The sequence below is a fragment of the Nomascus leucogenys genome, chromosome 1a (genome assembly GCF_006542625.1).
Source record: "Nomascus leucogenys isolate Asia chromosome 1a, Asia_NLE_v1, whole genome shotgun sequence".
NCBI lineage: Eukaryota > Metazoa > Chordata > Mammalia > Primates > Hylobatidae > Nomascus > Nomascus leucogenys.
Genome location: NC_044381.1, coordinates 64,628,223 through 64,650,162, shown reverse-complemented (window position 1 = coordinate 64,650,162; position 21,940 = coordinate 64,628,223). Strand labels below are relative to the sequence as shown.

The 21,940-nt window shown below is 42.2% G+C and overlaps 1 protein-coding gene across 9 annotated transcripts in view; it reads left to right on the top strand.

Moving 5' to 3' along the window:
- Positions 1 to 21,940, top strand: part of LOC100579261 (tight junction protein ZO-2) — a 106,853-nt gene that overhangs the window by 63,931 nt on the left and 20,982 nt on the right. For 8 of the 9 annotated variants that reach the window (XM_030810091.1, XM_030810089.1, XM_030810065.1 and 5 more), the window contains exons 3-12: positions 1,488 to 1,612; positions 3,379 to 3,481; positions 6,126 to 6,735; positions 11,980 to 12,083; positions 12,698 to 12,851; positions 14,432 to 14,540; positions 14,648 to 14,781; positions 15,884 to 15,950; positions 16,774 to 16,924; positions 21,121 to 21,229. In XM_030810091.1, the coding sequence (XP_030665951.1) occupies positions 1,488 to 1,612; positions 3,379 to 3,481; positions 6,126 to 6,735; positions 11,980 to 12,083; positions 12,698 to 12,851; positions 14,432 to 14,540; positions 14,648 to 14,781; positions 15,884 to 15,950; positions 16,774 to 16,924; positions 21,121 to 21,229 (1,666 nt within the window). Of the gene's footprint in view, positions 1 to 1,487; positions 1,680 to 3,378; positions 3,482 to 6,125; positions 6,736 to 11,979; positions 12,084 to 12,697; positions 12,852 to 14,431; positions 14,541 to 14,647; positions 14,782 to 15,883; positions 15,951 to 16,773; positions 16,925 to 21,120; positions 21,230 to 21,940 lie in introns of those variants that run through there. The other variant, XM_030810075.1, reaches the window with a different exon arrangement.

Here is a 21,940-nt window from a genome sequence, read left to right as displayed (position 1 = left end):
CTCAAAAAACAAAACAAAACAAAAAAATCCATTTATTTCTTTTTCACTGTATGTTGAAATGAAACTACCAACTCATTTACTTTGAAGTTAAAGGTATACTTTAAAAATATGATTTTAGGCAGACATAAGAAAGAACAAAATCATGTCCTTTACAGCAACATGAATGCACCTGGAGGCAATTATCCTAAGCAAATTAATGCAGAAACAGAAAACCAAATACTGCATGTTCTCACTTAGAAGTGGGAGCTAAACATTGGGTACACACAGACACAAAGATAGGAACAGTTAACACTGGGAATTCCAAAAGTAGGGAGGGAGGGAGAGGAGCAAAGTTTGAAAAACTACTTCTTGGGTACTGTGTTCGGTACTTGGGTGACATGATCATTAGAAGCCCAAACCTCAGCATCAGACAATACCCATATATAACAAACCTGCACATGTACTCCTGAATCTAAAATAAAAATAAAGAAAAATAAAAAGGATTGGCTAGCACTGGGAAGAGCAGTCTCTTCCCACCCAGCTAGAAAGTTGTGGAATTTTTTTTTATTTTTTAGAGACTTCTTCAGTTGCCCAGTTTAAAGTGCAGAAGCTGCCTTGGCTTGTTGCAGCCTTGACCTCACAGGCTCAGGTGATTCTCCCACCTCAGCCTCTCGAGTAGCTGGGACTACAGACGTGCACCACCATGACCAGCTAATTTTTTGTATTTCTAGTAGAGACAGGGTTTTGCCATGTTGTCCAGGCTGGTCTCGAGCTGCTGGACTCAAGCATTCTGGCTGCGTTGGCCTCCCAAAGTGCTGGGATTATAGACGTGAGCCGTGAGCCTAGGCAGAAGGTTTTATTTTTTTTTTTAATATGTCAAAATATCGTAATATACAGAGGAAAAAATATTTACAGTACAGGCCAGGCACAATGGCTCCCTGTTGTAATCCCAGTGCTTTGGGAGGTTGAAGCAGGAGGCTCATTTGAGCCCAGAAATTTGAGGCTGCGGTGAGTAGTGATCACACCGCTGCACTCCAGCCTAGCAACAGATCAAAACTCTGTCTCTTAAAAAAAAAAAAAAATACAATAAGAAAATCTGAAAATTAAAAAAATACAGTTTTAGTACAGATTCAGTTTTTACTGAAGTTGTTCCAGCTCAGGCTAGCATGATGCAAAGAGGTACAACTGGTGCTTCAAACAGTACATCCCTATTTGGACTGAAGACATTGTTTCCTATCCCTGCCTGCTTCTAGTGATAACTCCAGTCTGCACTATCAATCTTTTCCAGCCTCCACACGCTGTTTCTTTCAGATAAGGAATTTCCCTTTATAAACCTGTCAGCTGACTATGACTATGCTTTATTTTGTTTCTCATTTGTTTCTGTAAGCCCATCTGTTCCTGAACAGTCTCTGGTTATTGATTTGACCTTTATTTTATTGAGTGCTTGCAATAAATCCTGAAAGCCACTTATTGAAGGATTTTTAATATTTCTCCTCTCTGATGTACAGGATTCCAAAAGAGGATTTGGAATTGCAGTGTCTGGAGGCAGAGACAACCCCCACTTTGAAAATGGAGAAACATCCATTGTCATTTCTGATGTGCTCCCGGGTGGGCCTGCTGATGGGCTGCTCCAGTGAGTGTCCTCCCTCGCCCCACAGCCCCTGCCAGCCCTACTGGTTGGCCCTAGACAGGGTATTTTGGTTGGTATCCACTTTATTTTTTTTAAAAAAAGAAAAAATAACAAACTTTTATATAATATTTGAAAAGTCTTCAAGCTGGAATGGAAGCCATAACACACCATGTTTGAATAATGCCCAAACCTTGGGAACACCCCAGCTTTGGAGCGAGGAGGGCAGTTGTTTCCGTAAGAAGATAGTTCCAAACATCCCTCCTACGTTTAGGAATCATTTCCGAACGTGGAGTTTTAAATTGGCATGCTTCTCAACCCCAATGCTTAGCCAACACTGTTTATGTTTGTTTTAATTTATATTCTTCAAGAATTTAATGAGGAGACTTTGGTTTATTGATTATCTTATTTATAAGAGTGATGTGGAAGTTGGGAAAATTTACTATGGGAAAACCACAAGTTTTCCAACTGCCAGCTTTCTGACCTGAAGAGGTAACACCATTTTATTTTAATTTTTAATAAATTTTTTCCTTTTTCTTTTTTTTTGTGAGACAGAGTCTTGCTTTGTCACCCAGTCTGGATTGCAGTGGTGCGATCTCAGCTCACCGCAACCATCACCTTCCGAGTTCAAGCAATTCTCTGCTGCCTCAACCACCTGAGTAGCTGGGATTACAGGTGCCTGCCACCACACCCAGCTAATTTTTGTATTTTTAGTACAGACGGGTTTTCGCCATGTTGGCCAGGCTGGTGTCAAACTCCTGACCTGAAGTGATCTGCCCAACTCGGCCTCCCAAAGTGCTGGGATTACAGGCATGAGCCACCGTTTTAAATGATGCATGCCTGATTCCCACGAGATAACTTCTCAGGAAGAAATCAAAAGTTAACTGTATGGCTGCATTGGCTAAATAGCTCAAAAGTTTAGGTTCTGTTGGTGTTTAAAGCCTCTGTGGACTAAGCACAGTGGCTCACACCTATAATCCTGCACTTTGGGAGGCTGAGGTGGCAGGAATGCTTAAGCCAGGTGTTGAAGATCAGCCTGGGCAACATAGTGAGACCCTGCTGGGATGGCATGCACCTACTCGGGTCCCAGCTACTTGGGAGGCTAAGGTGAGAGAATCCTTTGAGCTCAGGAAGTTGAGGTTGCAGTGAGCTATCAGTCACACTACTGCAATCCATCCTGGGTGAGAGAGGGAAACCACGCCTCTTAAAAAAGAAAATTATAATGAAGAAAGCCTCTATAGTTTTATCAAAGTTAGTAGTCTTTCATATGGAGAAATGCAAAATTTTAAAGTAATATTTGGGATGAACTGGAGCAATAGGATTCTGTGATCTCAGAATTTCTTTAAGAATCTTGGCCCTTTTCCTGCACAAAAGCACAAATGGATATACACCTACTTGGAGGGAGTATTTTTAGACTTTTCTGAAGCCCACCATGCACCTCAGGCAATAGGGGACTGATAGAGAAATTCCTTTTGGTGTCCAGACCTCACCGTCATTAAGTACCTCCTGGTGTGACCCTGTGGTTTGGGGCGATCAGGCCTCTCTCTTCCCAGATGATTTCCATTTAGACACTCAGAATTGAGCTGTATGGCCCCCAGTTCCTTTCTTTGAAAGATCTCAGGCCAAGTTGACTGGGCCTTGGGCGCCACCAGACACTGAGCCCTTTAGAAAGCCTTTCAGGTCGATTTGCTGCTTCTGTTTGTTCCTAAATAAATAATTTACAATGAATAGATGGGAGTTTTTCATGACCCATTTTTATTTCTTGTTTACAGAGAAAATGACAGAGTGGTCATGGTCAATGGCACCCCCATGGAGGATGTGCTTCATTCGTTTGCAGTTCAGCAGCTCAGAAAAAGTGGGAAGGTCGCTGCTATTGTAAGTACTGGGTTTGCTTTCAGCTTGCCTCAATAGCATTTTGGTTTTTTGCCCAGAAGAAAATTACCCCTTGCTTTTAAGCAGTTGACAGAATTACATAACCTAGGGACCGCTGTTCTTGGATCCTCAGTACTTTCGGAGGGGTGTGAAGATGTGTGTAAGTTATCCTTCCTACCTTTCCTTGTGTCTTCTCCTGAGGCTGGTGATTGCCTAATCTGAGTTAGTTTGCCTTAGGAACCAAGTTAGGCAATTATTCCCTAAGAGAATTAGCTAGATTCAGAATACTGGTAAAACAATATTAATTTAGAAAAAATCTTTCAGCGCAAAAACTCACTTGTAAAGGCCCAAGCAAGATATATTATATCTTCATAGACTAAGAGTTTCATTAGAAGACTGTCTATAATCTTCATTCATCTATTCATTCATTCATTCACTGGCTGAGAATCAACTATGAGCTGGATGCCATTAGGCCCTGGGGCCAATCTGTGTTGCAAGATGTGTTCACTACAGTGGAGCAGGTAGACACACAAAGTGAGAATGGTAATAAAGTGTGCTTAGAGGCAATGCTAGTAGGGATATACCCACATATATGGTTGTGTGTGTGTGTGTATGTGTATATGTATATATATATATATATATATATTTTTTTTTTTTTTTTTTTTTTTTTTTTTTGAGACAGAGTTTTGCTCTTATTGCCCAGGCTGGAGTGCAGTGGCACGATCATGGCTCACTGCAACCTCCGCCTCCCAGGTTCAAGCGATTCTCCTGCCTCAGCCTCCTGAGTAGCTGGGATTATAGTCATGTGCCACCACACCCGTCTAATTTTGTATTTTTAGTAGAGATGGGGTTTCACCATGTTGGTCAGGCTGGTCCCGAACTCCCAACTTCGGGTGATCCGCCAGCCTCGGCCTCCCAAAGTGCTGGGATTACAGGCATGAGCCACCTCACCTGGCCACATATATGGTATTTAATGTTTTTCAACTTTATATTATGAAGATTTTCAAACAAAAAGGAAAGTTGAAAGATCAGTGTAATAAACATTTATTTTCTAAAATATTACTATTCTGCCATCTTTACTTGGTCTCTGTTTGTATATAAACATTCACGTCTTTCTGGCCAACCATTTGAAGGAAAGTTACGGACATGACAGTTCATTTCTACTTACTTCACATGCATTTCCTATGAATGAGGATATTCATCTATATAATACTATTATCTGATCTAAGAAAAGTAATAATTCTACAGTATTATCTAAAATCCAGCCCATATCTCAAGATGTCTTTTTCATTTTTAGAGATGGGATCTTGTTGTGTTTCCCAGGCTGATCTTGATCTCCTGGGTTCAAGCGATCGATCCACCTCAGCCTCCCAAGGTGCTGGGATTACAGGTGTGAGCCACCATACGCAGCTCTCAAAATGTCTTTGATAAATGTTTTCTTCCCTATCCAGGATCCAAAGTTCACTCATTGCATTTAATCATTATCTCTTTAGTTCCTTTTAATCTAGAAGGGTTCCTCTTTCCCCTTGCCCCTCTACCCCACCCCCTACTTTAAAAATGGCATTGAGCCAGGCTCAGTGGTTCATGCCAGCACTTTGGGAGTTGGAGGCAGGCAGATCACCTGAGGTCAGGAGTGAGGAATACCACGATAGAGAGGGGTTTTATTTATTTATTTTTGATATGGGGTCTCACTCTGTCACCCAGCCACCAGCCTGGCCAACATGGTGAAACCTCATCTCTACTAAAAATACAAAAATTAGCCAGGCATGGTGGTGTGCACCTGTAATCCCAGCCATTGGGAGGGTGAGGCACGAGAATCACTTGAACCTGGGAGGCGGAGGTTGCAGTGACCTGAGTACAGTCCAGCCTGGGCAACAGAGTGAAACTTTGTCTTAATAATAAATAAATAAATAAATAAATAAATAAATAAATAAATAAGGCATTGACTTTTCTTCCTTAAAAATTTAAAAATTTATGCATAATGCATAGTTATAGGGTATGTGTGATTAATACATTAATATGATTTGTAAAATTCAGACGAGATCGGGCGTGTTCAGGATGGTATGGCTGTAGACATGATTTGTAAAATTCAAATCAGTGTATTTGGAATATCCATCACCTTAAATAATTGTCCTTTCTTTATGGTAGAAATGTTCAGATTATTCTCTTCCAGCTATTTTGGAATGTACAGTAGATTCCTGTAAGCTGTAGTCACCCTACCGATCTAACATTAGGTCTTATTTTCTTCTATCAGACCATATATTTGTACCCATCAATCAACTTCTCTTTATTCCCCTTTGCCCCCTAGGCAGCTATGTATAGAATGTCACACTTTCTGGATTTTTGTTTGAGTTTTATAACTTAGTGATTTGGGCCTCTGAGACTTTTCAGACTTCAGCAGAAGCAGATTTTGGAGGTACTATTTTATTATTACCTTAATTCAAGGCACTGTACTCAGCTTCACCATCATTGTCTCATTCTAACCCTGTGAGATTTTTATTATCCGTTTCACGATGAGGAACCTGAACCTTAGTGAGTCGGCAGGGATACAGTTTTCTTGAAACCAGAACCAGGGCTCTTAACCACTGCCTTCTCCACGTTCAGTTGTGATTGTCCTGCGTTCACACTGAGTTTGTTTTGACAACAGGTGGTCAAGAGGCCCCGGAAGGTCCAGGTGGCCCCGCTTCAGGCCAGCCCTCCCCTGGATCAGGATGACCGGGCTTTTGAGGTGATGGACGAGTTTGATGGCAGAAGTTTCCGGAGTGGGTACAGCGAGAGGAGCCGGCTGAGCAGCCATGGGGGGCGCAGCCGCAGCTGGGAGGACAGCCCGGAAAGGGGGCGTCCCCACGATCGGGCCTGGAGCCGGGAGCGGGACCTCAGCCAGGACCGGAGCCGCGGCCGGAGCCTGGAGCGGGGCCTGGACCAAGACCATGCGCGCGCCCGAGACCGCAGCCGTGGCCGGAGCCTGGAGCGGGGCCTGGACCACGACTTTGGGCCATCCCGGGACCGGGACCGCGACCGTAGCCGCGGCCGGAGCATTGACCAGGACTACGAGCGGGCCTATCACCAGGCCTACGACCCAGACTACGAGCGGGCCTACAGCCCAGAGTACAGGCGCAGGGCCTGCCACGACGCCCGCTCTCGGGGGCCCCGAAGCCGCAGCCGCGAGCACCCGCACTCACGCAGCCCCAGCCCCGAGCCGAGGGGGCGGCCGGGGCCCATCGGGGTCCTCCTGACGAAAAGCAGAGCGAACGAAGGTAGGCATGCTTGATGTAGGAAGAAAAGCACTGTTGTGATATGCATAACTAACTTTTCTTCTTTTTTTTTTTCCCGGAAGAGTTGCTCTGTCATCCAGGCTGGAGGGCAGTAGTGTGATCTCGGCTCACCGCAACCTCCACCTCCCGGGTTCAAGCGATTCTCCTGCCTCAGCCTCCTGAGTAGCTGCGTCTACCACCACGCCCAGCTAATTTTGTATTTTTAGTGGAGACAGGTTTCAACATGTTGGCCAGGCTGGACTTGAACTCCCAACTTCAGGTGATCCGTCCACCTTGGTCTCTCACAGTGCTGGGATTACAGGCATGAGCCACGGTGCCTGGCCAGGAATAGCTACTTTTTTTTTTGAGATGGAGTCTTGAGTCTTGCTCTCTTGCCCAGGCTGGAGTGCAGTGGCGTAATCTGGGCTCACTGCAACCTCCGCCTCACAGGTTCAAGCAGTTCTCCTGCCTCAGCCTCCCTAGTAGCTGGGCTTACAGGCGCACACCACCACACCTGGTTGATTTTTTTATTTTTAGTAGAAACGGGGTTTCACCGTGTTGGCCAGGCTGGTCTTGAACTCCTCACCTCAGATGATATGCCCACCGCAGCCTTCCAAAGTGCTGGGATTATAGGCATGAGCCACTGCAACCGGCCAGCTGTTTTTTTTTTTTTTTTTTGAGACAAGAGTCTCGCTGTGTCACCCTGGCTGGAGAATGCAGTGGCATGATCTCGGCTCACTGCAACCTCTGCCTCCTGGGTTCAAGTGATTCTCCTGCCTCAGCCTCCCAAGTAGGTGGGATTATAGGTGCCTGCCACCACGCCCGGCTAATTTTTGTATTTTTAGTAGAGACAGGGTTTTGCCAGGTTGGCTAGGCTGGTCTCAAACTCCTGACCTCAGGTGATCTGCCCGCCTCGGCCTCCCAAAGTGCTGGGATTACAGGTGTGAGCCACCGCGTCTGGCCGAGCTATCTCTTAATTGCACTTAACCAGCATTGTACCCAGCACTGACCTAAATGCCTAACACCAATTAGTTCGTTTAATCCTCAGAACTACCTCATGCGGGAGGACTCTTGTATCTCCATTTTATAGACAAGGAAACTGAGGCACAGAAGGTTCATTGACATACACAAAGTTGTGTCATCAGTGGAAGAGCCAGGCTCCAGAATTTTGGCTTTAAACTAGGAAACCAGTGGTTCTCAAAGCAGTGCATCACCTGGGCACCTGTTTGAAATGCGGACTCTCAGGTCCAGCCCAGTCCCACTAGATCAGAAACCATGGGGTGGGGCTGGGTGCAGTGGCTCACACCTGTAATCCCAGCACTATGGGAGGCCGAGGTGGGTGGATCACTTGAGGTCAGGAGTTGGAGACCAGCCTGGCCAACACGATGAAACCCTATCTGTACTAAAAATGTAAAAATTAGCTGGGCGTGGTGGTGGGTACCTGTAATCCCCACTTCTGGGGAGACTGAGGCAGGAGAATAGCTTGAACCCTGAGGGGCGGAGGTTGCAGTGAGCAGAGTTCATGTCACTGCACTCCAGCCTGGGTGACAGAGCGAGACTTGGTCTTGGAAAAAAAAAAAAATAGAAACCATGAGATGGACCTCCAGAGTCTGTGTTAATAAGCTCTCCTAGTGGCCTTGCTGCATCTCAAGTGGAAAACAACAGTGGAGGACAGCACTCCGCCTAATCATTGTTGAGTTTCTGCTCTATGCAAGGGGCTGTGTTGAATATTCTTTTACGTAGTCCCCACAAGAACCCTGTGTGTTAGGAGGCTTCGTTTCTGTTTTACAAGTGAGGAATACCACGATAGAGAGGGGTTTTATTTATTTATTTTTGATATGGGGTCTCACTGTGTCATCCAGGCTGGAGTGCAGTGGCTCACTGCAACCTCTGCCTCCTGGGCTCAAGCGATCCTCCCACCTCAGCTTCCCCAACCCACAGTAGCTAGCTGGGATTACAGTTGTGTGCCACCACGCCTGGCTAATTTTTTTTTTTTTTTTGGTGTACACGGGTTTTCACCATGTTGCCCAATCTGGGATCCACGTGCCTTGGTTGGGATTACAAAGTGCTGGGATTACAGATGTGAGCCACTGTGCCAAGCCATACAGAGGAGTTTATAGGGGACATTTATAGGTGAGGATTCTGAAACTCAGACTGGGGAAGTGACTTGCCCATGTCTGGAAGCCAGTAAGTAAAGGTGGAGCTGGAACTCAAACTCCATCCTCTGGAAATAGGTGATTGGAAACAAGTAGGTGAGTGAGCAGGGCTTTTGAGCCTAGTGTTGAGATACGCCTAGCACTATTTCTTGTCTTCTGACTTACGTACGATTCCTTGTAGCATGTAACATCTTTAATTTCCTTTTGTTTTCTTAATTGTTCTCATTTTAAGAGGAAAAAAGTTAAAGAGCACCTGAGAATGCAAAGGAAAAGACTTGCGTTTTAGGTTTGGGATTTGCATTTTGATAGCCTATCGGATGAGAGGGTTTGTTTTCTTTAGTTTTTTTGTGAAGAGTTGAGTTATGTAACTAAGTGCCTATTGAAATAACCGAAGAATAATGCAAAGATGTGAATAGTGAGATACCTGGAGTCCAGTCCATGAAAATAAATGGGAACGTTGAGATTGCAATATCTCCCTGAGGAGTGTGCATCTTAGGAAGTGTAAGGATTTCACAGTGTTTTTTTTTTTTTTTTTTTTTTTTTTTTTTTTTTTTTGAGATGGAGTCTTGCTGTCGCCCAGGCTGGAGTGCAGTGGCGCGATCTCGGCTCACTGCAAACTCCATCTCCCGGGTTCAAGCGATTCTCCTGCCTCAGCCTCCTGAGTAGCTGGGACTACAGGCGCCCGCCATCATGCCCAGCTAATTTTTGCACTTTTAGTAGAGATGGGGTTTCACCATGTTGGCCAGACTGGTCTCAAACCCCCAACCTCAGGTGATCTGCCTGCCTCAGCCTCCCAAAGTGTCAGGATTAAAGGTGTGAGCCACTGCACCTGGCTAGTTCCACTTTATAAAAGAAAAATTTTTGCTACCTTTTGTTAAGATTGCATAATAATTTGGCTATCATTGGCTAGGGTTTTATAAGAATTAATGTTTAAAGAAATTCGACAGTAGGTAAGACCTACATTTGATTAAGAAAAAATATGATCCAGCTATTATATTTCACGGCACCAGTTGTCTTTCTTAGAAGCTGGTCAACTGATTTTTTTATCTTCATTTGTGAAATGCCCACATACACACCAGAAGATCTATTTGCAAAATTATAATGAGTGCATTTTTTAAGTGGATTGAGGAATTGTTGAAAAATGCCAGAGAGACGTTATCACTCAAGCTTGTCTCACTCAGCCTTCTGTTCTGGGCTGTGAGGCTGTTTGACCACTAGGGGATCGCTATCCATGAAAGTAGCTTTGCCCTTCCCTTACTCCATTCTTGACTGTCAGCTTCCTAAAGGACTAGGGCATGGGCCACAACACCTCTCATCTTTGTGGTAAGATCTGGCTGACAAGTTTATTGTAAATCATTTAAAACTTATTTTAAAATTGACTTCATACCTTTCCTGAATTGTAGAAAGTTACTTTGTTTTGTAATTATAAGATTTTTAGTTTGATAATAAAATATTTTGTGCCTGTTTTAAAACCTGCTCTGTTGTGGTAGTTTCCTAGAATGTGAAAATTTATTCTTAAAATGATGTATTTTTACAAGTTTATTAGGTAAAACCAGAATAGTCTAAGTAGCATTGAAAGTATTTAAAAATATATATGCTTAGTAATTACAACGTTTTTGCTTTCAATAGCAATTCAGAGCCCATAAACTCCCAAAGCTATGCTGGTTTTAGTTAAATGCTTTATTACTTACTTTGCCTGACTTCTTTACCCCTTTTCTTCGCCCACTGAATTCCTTTCAATGCCAAGCTTCATATAATCTAAAATGCTAGATTTTTTGCAGTGCGTTCCTGTAGAGAGCCTCATTGTCAGCAGAACATGCCTATTAAGGTGTGCTGAATTGTTTTTTTTCCTCCCAACATTTTATTTGAAAAGTGTTTAATTTGGCCAGGTGCAGTGACTCACACCTGTAATCCCAGCACTTTGGGAGGCTGAGGCGGGTGGATCACCTGAAGTCAGGAGTTCGAGACAAGCCTGGCCTACATGGTGAAACCCTGTCTCTACTAAAATACAAAAATTAGCTGGGCATGGTGGTGGGCACCTGTAATCCCAGCTACTTGGGAGGCTGAGGCAGGAGAATCACTTGAACCTGGGAGGCGGAGGTTGCAGTGAGCTGAGATCATGCCCCTGCACTCCAGCCTGGGTGACAAAGCAAGATTCTGTCTCAAAAAAAGAAAAAGAAAAATGTTAATTTTATAGCAAATGCACGTATAACCTTCATCTAGTTTTACCAATTGTTAACATTTTGCCACACTTACTTTCTTTTTCCTCCTCCTTTTTTTTTCTTTCCTTCTACTCCATCACCCTTCCTGTTACCTCTCTCAGTGGGTTTTTTGGTACTATTTAAGTAAGTTGCAGGCAACTCACCATTACCCATAAATATTTCAGAGGTATCTTCCAAGGATAAGAACATTCTCCTACATCAGTCACCGTAATACCATTATAACACTTAAGAAAATTAACATTAATATCCCTTTCATATATTATAGTTCATTTTCAAATTGCTCCAAATGATGTAACTCATTCTGCTTCCACCCTCCACTGTATCAGGGACCTATGATAGTTCATGCATTGCATTTGGTTTTTATGTATCTTTTTTTTTTTTTTTTTTTGAGACAGAGTCTTGCTCTGTCGCCCAGGCTGGAGTGCAGTGGTGCAATCTCGGCTCACTGCAAGCTCCGCCTCCCGGGTTCACGCCATTCTCCTGCCTCAGCCTCTCGGAGTAGCTGGGACTACAGGCGCCCGCCACCACACCCGGCTAATGTTTTGTATTTTTAGTAGAGACGGGGTTTCACCGTGGTCTCAATCTCCTGACCTCGTGATCCGCCTGCCTCGGCCTCCCAAAGTGCTGGGATTACAAGCGTGAGCCACCGTGCCCGGCCTTTTATGTATCTTTTAATCTAGAACAGTTTCTCTACCTTTTTGTTTTTTATGGCATTGACTTTTTTGAAGAGTTCAGGCCAGTCATCTTACAGAATTTCCCATATACAAAATTAACTTTTTAATACATATTTTAAAATAGTCCTATAAGCCAGACTAAGTTTTTTGAACAAATTGATGACATACGTGTATGTTTATGTGTTTGTCTCCTAGAGTATGGTCTCCGGCTTGGGAGTCAGATCTTCATAAAGGAAATGACCCGAACGGGTCTGGCAACTAAAGATGGCAACCTTCACGAAGGAGACATAATTCTCAAGGTGGGTAGATGGGGGCAGAGAACGGTAGTGTGCATATTGCCGTTCATAGCCTGCATGTCCACATGCAGCACCAACACAGTGAGACTTAGGTCCAATGAGAGTCAGTGGTAAGACAGAGGTGGCAAGAGCAGCATGATGAGATGATTTTTATCAGAAAAACCGGACATTGAGGGTTGTAACAGTTTAATGTCAGTTTAGAAAATAAAAACAAAAAACTCCATGAATATTTTCTTCTTTCCTGTTTAAAGTTTAGATCCCTGTTCCCTAAACTAAGGAAAGATGAGAAGGAAAGTTGGTGGTATATGAATGCTGAATATTTAATAGGTCTTGTAAACCTCTCCAGTCAGGAAACATGTTCCAATAGTAAACCAAACCGTTGTCTTGAGCTTGGAAGTTAAATAAATTAGCAGAGTAACTTACACCTGTATTTGGGATCCAGGCATGCAGGATTATATTTAATTTAAAGGACAGTTCATTTTTATTGAGTCATCCTAAAGCCAATATCTCTTTGAATATCTGAGCAAAAGCCTTTACATTTTTAGAAGGGGAAAATATGAATTTTCTACTGTGAATAATTTTATTGCATTTAACATTACCATTCTTTATAAACACAGATCAATGGGACTGTAACTGAGAACATGTCTTTAACGGATGCTCGAAAATTGATAGAAAAGTCAAGAGGAAAACTACAGCTAGTGGTGTTGAGAGACAGCCAGCAGACCCTCATCAACATCCCATCATTAAATGACAGTGACTCAGAAATAGAAGGTAAAAGAAGAGGAGGCTGTGAGCTTAGCTGGAAGTAAGGAAGGCTGTTGCTTCCCCATTCTATTTAGTGTAGCTATCCAGCTGGAAGTTAAATTTCTAAGGAAAGACCCCTTGAAACCTTAATCCCCAAAGGTCACTGGTTGGCTGTTATTTGCTTATTAAAGTGCCTATTGAAATTAGATTTCCAATATAAAATTCTGGTGCACTTGCAAACTCTCAGAGAACTATTAATTAGGCAATTGAAAGCAAAAGTTGTCAGTAAAAAAATGTGTGTTTGAGTGGTTCAAAGAACTAACCATATCATTTATATATTTGCTAATTGCTTATTGTGTTTTTTTTTTGAGACAGTCTCCCTCTGTTGCCCAAGCTGGAATGCAGTGGTACAGTCTTGGCTCACTGCAACCTCTGCCTTCCAGGTTCAAGTGATCCTTCTGCCTCAGCCTCCTGAGTAGCTGGGATTACAGGTGCCTGCCGCCACACCCGGCTAATTTTTGTATTTTTAGTAGAGACAGGGTTTCGCCATGTTGGCCAGGCTGGTCTCGAACTCCTGACCTCGTGATCTGCCCATCTTGTCCTCCCAAAGTGCTGGGATTACAGGCGTGAGCCACCAGGCCCAGCCTTAATTGCTCATTCTTTAAAAGTGGCTATTAATATTTCTAATAGAGAAGACAATTTGGAGGATAGCTAAAACAAGTAGATGCTCAAAAAGAATCAAAATGGCTAATATTGTGGCATTCATTAGTTAGCAGTCTGCATCACCTCTTCCCTTTTAAAGAGCTATATTCATTATTTGAATATGAATTATACATAGGATAACATTTTAGCCTTGTAAAAATTGCCAGTAAAAAAATCACAGTATATCCTACTGAACCATCTACTATTGCTTTTGTGCAGAGAAGTTTAGAAAATATTAAGTTACCAAGTTGTAAAGCAGACTTTTGTTGATTTTTTTTTTTTAAGGAATTTCTTTATAAAACCTTAAAACTTAATTCAGTTTCCAGTGTATCAGAAGTTGTTGATCACTGTTATGGGTGCAGTGCAGGAAAACAAAAGGAGCATGAGAAATAATGCCAGCATGTTAGGGGGTTTGCAGTTTATTTCCTTGCTACTCAGTGTGTGGTCCTCATCCCCCCCAACCCCTGACCCCAATAGCATCTGCATAATCAGGGAACTGGATAGAATTGCAGAATCTCAGTCTCCCCTCAATTGCCCCACAACAACTGCATCCTAACAAGATTTATATGCACCTTAAAGTTTGAGAAGCACTGGGCTGCTTGGGAAGAATTAGTGTATACATCTGTGATCCAGTAATAGAATTTTGACTGTTCTATAGCAGCTTTGATGGAAAATGAGACAAAAGAGAAATACACAATTCTAAATTTGCCTTCCCCTTTATTAATTAATGCCTTTTCCCTTAAAATGAGCAAGTTTTTCTCCAGGACTAATAGACTATTAGCACATTTCCTGCCTACCTTGCTTCCATTTCCCATGTTTCCTACCCAGAGAATGGTGCAATTTCTCTGGGTAGGAGAATATTTTAAATATTTTATTTATAAGTCTTTTCTTATTTTTGAAACTAGATATCTCAGAAATAGAGTCAAACCGATCATTTTCTCCAGAGGAGAGACGTCAGCAGTATTCCGATTATGATTATCATTCTTCAAGTGAGAAGCTGAAGGAAAGGCCAAGGTAAGATGACATGCATTTTCTCTTGTACATGTCATTGTGAATGTACACATGTACGTATTTATGAAACTGTTATCTCTTGAGACATTAACATATGACATGTGCTTCAGTTCCAGAGAGGACACGCCGAGCAGATTGTCCAGGATGGGTGCGACACCCACTCCCTTTAAGTCCACAGGGGATATTGCAGGCACAGTTGTCCCGGAGACCAACAAGGAACCCAGATACCAAGAGGACCCCCCAGGTGAGCCTTTAAGACTACTCAGTTTCAACAGTTGTATTGAGAAGTGTGTGCTCGCACAGCCATAACAAAGAGTGAAATCGTGTCCTTTGCAGCCACGTGGATGCAGTTGGAGGCCATTATCCTAAGCTAATTAACATGGGAACAGAAAACCATATAGCACATGTTCTCACTTTTAAGTGGGAGCTAAACATTGGATACAAATGGACATAAAGGTGGCAATAACAGAAACTGGGGACTAGTAGGTGGGAAACTACTGAAGGAGGAGATGGAAAGGGTTGAAAAACTATTAGGTACCGTGCTCACACCTCAGTGACAGGATCAATTGTACCCCAAACCTCAGCATCATGCAGTATACCCATGTAACAGACCTGCACGTGCACCCCCTGAACCTAAAATAAAAGCTGAAATTATACACATATATGTAAATACATATATACGCATACATATATGTATGTGTGTATATATGTATGCATATATACGTATATATGTGTATGTATACAGATATGTATGTACATGTATATGTGTATATATAAATAAGTGTGTACTTAATTCCAGAGGGTGGCTGAAAGGGAAGAGGGAAATAAAAAATTACATATGGAAGAGGCCCTCCTTTCTCTCTCTCTCTTGACGTTGACAAACTATAAAATAATAGCCTTGTCTAAATGCCATTAGAATTGGTCACACTTTGTCATATTTGATGAGTTGAGGTCATTGTTTTCTCCCATCCTCGATCCTGACCTCTTCCCCCAACCCTTCCCCACCACACTGCAATTATCATCATAATTTTATATTCATAAATATTTAAGGGGAAACAGTATCATTATTATATGTTTTTTAAGTTATTAAAAAATTCAATGTTCTTGTACACATTACTGTACACCTCGCATTTTAGAGGTTCATTTTTTAATCTCTTGTATTTTGAGAAACCATTGGCACCTGCTAATGCTTCAGAGTTAAACTGCACCTTAGAGACTTCTTTTTGTTTCTGATGACGTATATGTGGCATACACTTACATTTTTTTGTGGATTTTGTGATTTTTCTATTTAGAAACGCACTCTTGTTAGTCCAGATTGATAACAATAGATGTTTCTTAACTTACAGCTCCTCAACCAAAAGCAGCCCCGAGAACTTTTCTTCGTCCTAGTCCTGAAGATGAAGCAATATATGGGTATGTATTTCCGTCTGTGTTTGTTTTCCCTTCTTCCTTACAGCTCTGTCTCTAACTGAAATCCAGAAAAGTGATGGCTTTTGCCTAGATGGTGATTTTGTACACTGTCAGCCACCTTTAACCAACCCCCATTGGTAGTGCTTATGAGAAAGAGGAATCATTTGTAGGAAAGCAAAATGTGGAAGTGGGTGAACTTTGTGATGTTAATGTTGTCTGTTTACCTACCTATCTAGCTACCTTTCCAGAGTGTTACCCTGAGTATTTGCGTTTGTCAGATAAATTCACTCCCAAATAGGTGAAGTATTGCTAAACTACGGTGCCGCGTGGTGACTGCACTGATGTGATGGTCCCAGTGTCAGTCTGTGTGGGAGAGGGAGGAGGAGTGCTGCTGTGCTCTGCACTTGGTAATCAGAACCCCTAGTTCAGCAGGGGTCAAGGGCAGCAGCCTCCTGGATTAGGATTCTTCTTCTTTGTACCCAGACTGTGTCTTTATTTGACAAGAATGCAGTGCAAGCCAGCCTTCCTTTGGAAGAATTTTAGCCCTAACTCTGCCCTTTATTTGCTTTCTCATCTTGAATGAGTTGCTATAGAGATTCTATAATTCTACGTCTTCACCAGTAACAGGGACCTACTGATACTCATCTCATGGTCCCAAGAAAGATAAAATTGTAGGATATAAAAGATAGATGAGAAAAATGAGAGGTCTTTGTAAACTATAAATCAGTCTGTAGCTAGAAGAAATTAAGTCTCTCATTTGCTAATGTTGTTCTCCTTTTTAAAAAATATCTCCTATCTTTCCTTTCTGAAACGGAACCTATTGCAGCCCTAATACCAAAATGGTAAGGTTCAAGAAGGGAGACAGCGTGGGCCTCCGGTTGGCTGGTGGCAATGATGTCGGGATATTTGTTGCTGGCATTCAAGAAGGGACTTCGGCGGAGCAGGAGGGCCTTCAAGAAGGAGACCAGATTCTGAAGGTAAGAACAGCCCAGCTCTGTTTCTAGAAGTTACTTGTAAGGAGTGCGCTTTTCTGGGTGTTCTTTCTGTAAGGGAAGACAAAGTGGTTCAGCTGGTGAAATAGAGCAGCTGCGAGTTTGTTGATGCCCAGCATTGAAGTCTCTGTATTCCTCAAATGGGTCCTGTCATCTCAGTCTTGGAACCCAGAACTCATCCATGTATCCGTGAGAACTGATAGTGTTTCTACCCTTGCCAAGATTTTATTAGTCTGATTAATGTGAAAACATTGAGACTCTTAAGTAAGCACTTACAGGAAAGATTTTTCAAGAAGATCTTTCTGATTTTTGCTTTTTTCACTGTGTTCCCCCTGCCTGCCGTCTTTCTTAAGGTAGTGTCCTGTAATTGAACAAAGGTGAGTGTCGGCATCAGACTGGGTGATTGGAATTTCGTCCCAGCCTCTCATTAGTTCTGTGGCCTTGGTTCACCCTGAGGCTCAGGTTTCTGTATCTGTTTAATGGGGATGAGAATACCTGCCTCACAGGGACCCTGGGAAGATTAGACCAGGTAACACTTACAAGGCACCTAGCAGAGTTCCCTGGCACAGAATAGGAAGGTCAGTGTCCATTCTTTTTTCTTACTGGAAGATAACAAATAGCTACTACTCAATGTTATTTACATTTAAAATTGTCCAGGAAAGGGAATTCCTGGTTAATCAAATATTGATACTTTTAATATTACTATGTGTTTGTATAATCTGTTAAGGAATTGAAAAATAACTTGACATTTATGTGTGTGTGTGTGTGTAGCATTCTTTGTTGACTTCGGAATAAATTTCAAGAACATCAAGTATCTCCTTACAATAAAAATATAGAGTACTAGGGAACTGTCTTTTTTTGACAGTCTCACTCTGTCACCCAGGCTGGAGTGTAGTGGTGCTATCTCACATCACCGCAACCTCCGCCTCCTGGGTTCAAGCAATTCTTAGTCCTCAGCCTCCCCAGTAGCTGGGATTACAGGTGAACTCTTAATTTTTGTCTTTGTAGTAGAGATAGGGTTTCACCATGTTGCCCAGGCTGGTCTCGAGCTCCTGAGCTCAAGCAATCCACCCACCTTGGCCTCCCAAAGTGCTGAGATGACAGGCGTGAGCCACGCACTTGGCTGGGAACTGTCTTCATTGCAATTTCTTTATGTGTCTGCAAACTTGCAGTTCATATATATGAGTTTTTTTTCTTGTTAATGTTAGTAAAAAATCCATTTGTAGTAAACTAAGGGGTCTGGTAGGGGCTTCTAAGGCTCCAAAGAGAGGGGAGAAAAAAGTTCTAGAATTCTCAAGGAAAGCAGGCAGCAAAGTACAAAAGCAGGTGGCCCCCTTCCTTCTTGGCTCCATTGCAGTAGTTCAGATTTCATTTCTGGAGCAGATGAAGGGCAAACCTTGATCATGAGCTTTGCAAAAGCTTTCCATTGAAATTCTATCCTTGGCCCTGGTCAGGATCCTAGAAGACTATGTACCTGCACGAACCTCATGTTGCCGTATGATCCTAGGAAATACCACTCACCAAATGTTACTGATGAAAACCCATCTGAGTGCCAGCTCATACCAGTTTACTCTTTGCATATATGCTAATGAAGGAAAAAGGCATTTTTTTCTAACTATTGTGAGGCCATGGGATGATAGCTAGAAATTAGGAGCTTTTGCTCATTAAGGTTCCATGATAAAATATTTTTGTATGTTGAGGGGCTGGGAGATTTTCTAAATTTCCGTGAAGAAAAGTAGTGAATTCACCTAGAGGCCTGGCAGTCAGACCTCTCTGTCAGTTGTTGCTAGACGGGGAGAGTCACTTTGGTGGATAAAAAGTCATGATATCAGCATTTATACTTAAGGTGTTTTGTTTCTTGTTATCACCCTGGCAACACGGAAGGAACTCTGGGAACTGGCTTCTTTTGCAGTCATCCCATATGGAGGTCAGGCAATAGGTGGTCCTCATTTCTTGGGTGCGAATAAATTTTCTGTTGATTACAAAAGAAGCTTTCAGTTCTAGAAAGGGGTGAAAAAGATTGAGTTTGCCTACGAGGGCGGAGAAGCTGCTGCACAATACTAAGTAAGCTGTGGCTGTTACAGGATCCTCTTAAGGCTCACAGCAGACATGGCTAGACCCTGTAGACTACTAAATAGCTAATCAAAGAGGATATTTATTGGAAAGGACTGGTCAATGTAACCTTCAAGTAGAAAAGTGCTGCCCTAGCCTTTTTTCACTTTAATTTGTTTCAATGCTCCTTTTCATGGCCAAATTGAATATATAAAGTGAGCCTTATACACATGCTAATCACTTTCTTCTGTTGTGGGGTTTTTAAGTGTGGCTCTTTGTTTTGCAAAGGTGACAGACAGCCTGATGTGTGGAATGAAGGCATGAGCCGGATATGTATATTCCTTATCAATAATGGAGATATATGTGCTTTTGCTTATTCCTGCTTGGCTTAACTACCTCTTTACTTGTTATTTATCTGATAGAGTTGTCATTTCTCTTTCAGAAACTTCTATGGGATGGAAAAGAGAAAAAAGACTTCTAAGTTTGGTTATTAACCATGTAGATTTTTAAAATGTAACTACCATGTGTGCTTTAATTTTGACCATTATAGTTTTTGGCTATCGAAGACTGTGATCGAGACTGATCTAAGGTTAATCTCTTGTGGCCAGAGAGATGGACTGAAGGACTCCCAAAGTCCTCCCACAGCCTTGTGGCCCTGTCTTATTTAAGTAAACAAATATAAGCATATATAGTACATGTAAAAATATACATATGGCTATATGTAGATACAGATGTAGATAAACAAATGGCACAAGAAAGGATACCAAAATGGGATGATCCCTAATTAGGGGACAGAAAGGTACAAATGACAGTACCTTAAATACTAAATACTGTTTCAAGGGAAAAATTAACTCAGTTGCTTTAGCACATCACTTTATTTTAAAAGCACCAAATTAGTTTTAGTCTAATGCCGACTTTCACTTAATCATAAATTTTGGCCTTAATTAAGGCCCACCCAACTAAGGGTAAGTTTCTTCTTTAATAAAACATTACTCTTGTGATTAAAAGGATTCTGTAATTGTCAATGACTGAAGAAAATATTTCATAGGAATTTTATATCTTTATTTCTATAAAATATTATTAACATATCAAGTACTTTAATATGGTTTTTGCATTTTACTTATTTATAATTCTGGCTTAAAATAGGCTTAAAGATATAGAACTATGGGCCAGGCGTGGTGGCTCACGCATATAATCCCAGCACTTTGGGAGGCCAAGGTGGGCGGATCACCTGAGGTCAAGAGTTCAAGACCAGCCTGGCCAACATGATGAAGCCTCATCTCTATTAAAAATACAAAAAAAAAATTAGCTGGGCGTGGTGGCGCATGCCTGTACTCTCAGCTACTTGGGGAGGCTGAGGCAGAAGAATTGCTTGAACCCAAGAGGCGGAGGTTGCAGTGAGCCAAGATCGCGCCATTGCACTCTGGCCTGGGAGACAGAGGGAGACTACATCTCAAAAAAAAAAAAAAAAAAGATATAGCACTATGATTTCAAAATGTCTTGTTCTTTGTGCTATGTTTCAATTTTACTTGCTTTGTAACTCTAAGGCTGATGCTCTTTAATTTGATAAATACCTTTCAATTTTATAAACACATGTTAAACTCTTGTAGGTGATAGAAGCTATAGGAGAAGGGTAGAATTGGTCAGAGTCTTTATTTGCATACTTTTATTTGAACCAGTTTAAAATTAGCATGAATGCTGGGCCAGCATGCTCAATTGTCACAGACCCCAACACTCCCCATTGCATTATAGTTATCTGTTTTATACTTGTGTTATTACCTTCTTGGCCACATCTGTGAGAGACTCATAGAAGGGAGATGGATAGAAACAACCACAAGAAATTCTAATCTGATCTGGTGACAGATCCTTGCTTCAGTGGCTTATCTCTAAGGTGCAGTTAGCAGTATGGGGAGGCAGGAAGGTATAGTGCGCAGGCCCATAGCAAGGTGCTGGGCGGAAGGACTTGAATAGTGACATTAAGGACTCATTTACATCTTGGCTTTGCTCTGGGCAGGCCCTGATGAAAACAAACAAAAGGGTCAGTGGCATCTTACTATAAACTTCTCTGTTTTTTTCTTTCTTTTCTTCTTTTCTTTTTTTTTTCTTTTTCTGTTTTTCCTTCCTAATAGGTGAACACACAGGATTTCAGAGGACTAGTGCGGGAGGATGCCGTTCTGTACCTGTTAGAAATCCCTAAAGGTGAAATGGTGACCATTTTAGCTCAGAGCCGAGCCGATGGTGAGCAAGTTTGGTCGTTTAGTTTAGTTGGGGTGGGGGGTGGGGAGTGGGAAGGATGAAAGGTGTCTTGGTACCAGAATAGGCAAGTCTGGGTATTAAAAAGTTGAGATGGATCTCAACACCTAATCCTTGGGTCCTAGGTGTGTGAAGAAAATGTGAGTGCCATTTAACTTTCCATAAAAATATTTTCTGTGCATGCACTGAAATAATTTTACTAGTTGTGTCAATTTGGCATAAAACTGCCTTTCTGAACAGTGATGCAGCCTTACATTCTGCCTGGAGTTATTAGTGAGTTTACATACGACAGGTACAAAGGCCATGGCTGCTGGCTGGTGCGCCTGTTACCCCTGGCCAGTCTGACAAGTTGTTTCACCTTTCCAGGCCTTGTTGCCATCTGTTAAGTGGGGGTTGAGAGTATCCTCCTTGTCTGCTTCAGAGCTTGATTGGCAACTGTGTTAATCAATGTTCTCCAGAGAAACAGAACCAATAGGAGATATTGGAATCAATAGGAGAGAAAGAGATTTATTATAAAAAATTGGCTCACATAATTATGGAGACTGGCAAGTGCCAAGATCTGCAGTGAAAATGGGCAAGGTAGAGACTCAGGAGAGCCAGTGATTTAGTTCTAGTCTCAGTCTGATGGCCTTAGAACCAGGAGAGCCAATGGTGTAGTTCCAGTACAATGTCAGGGAAAAGAACTGATGTCGCCTT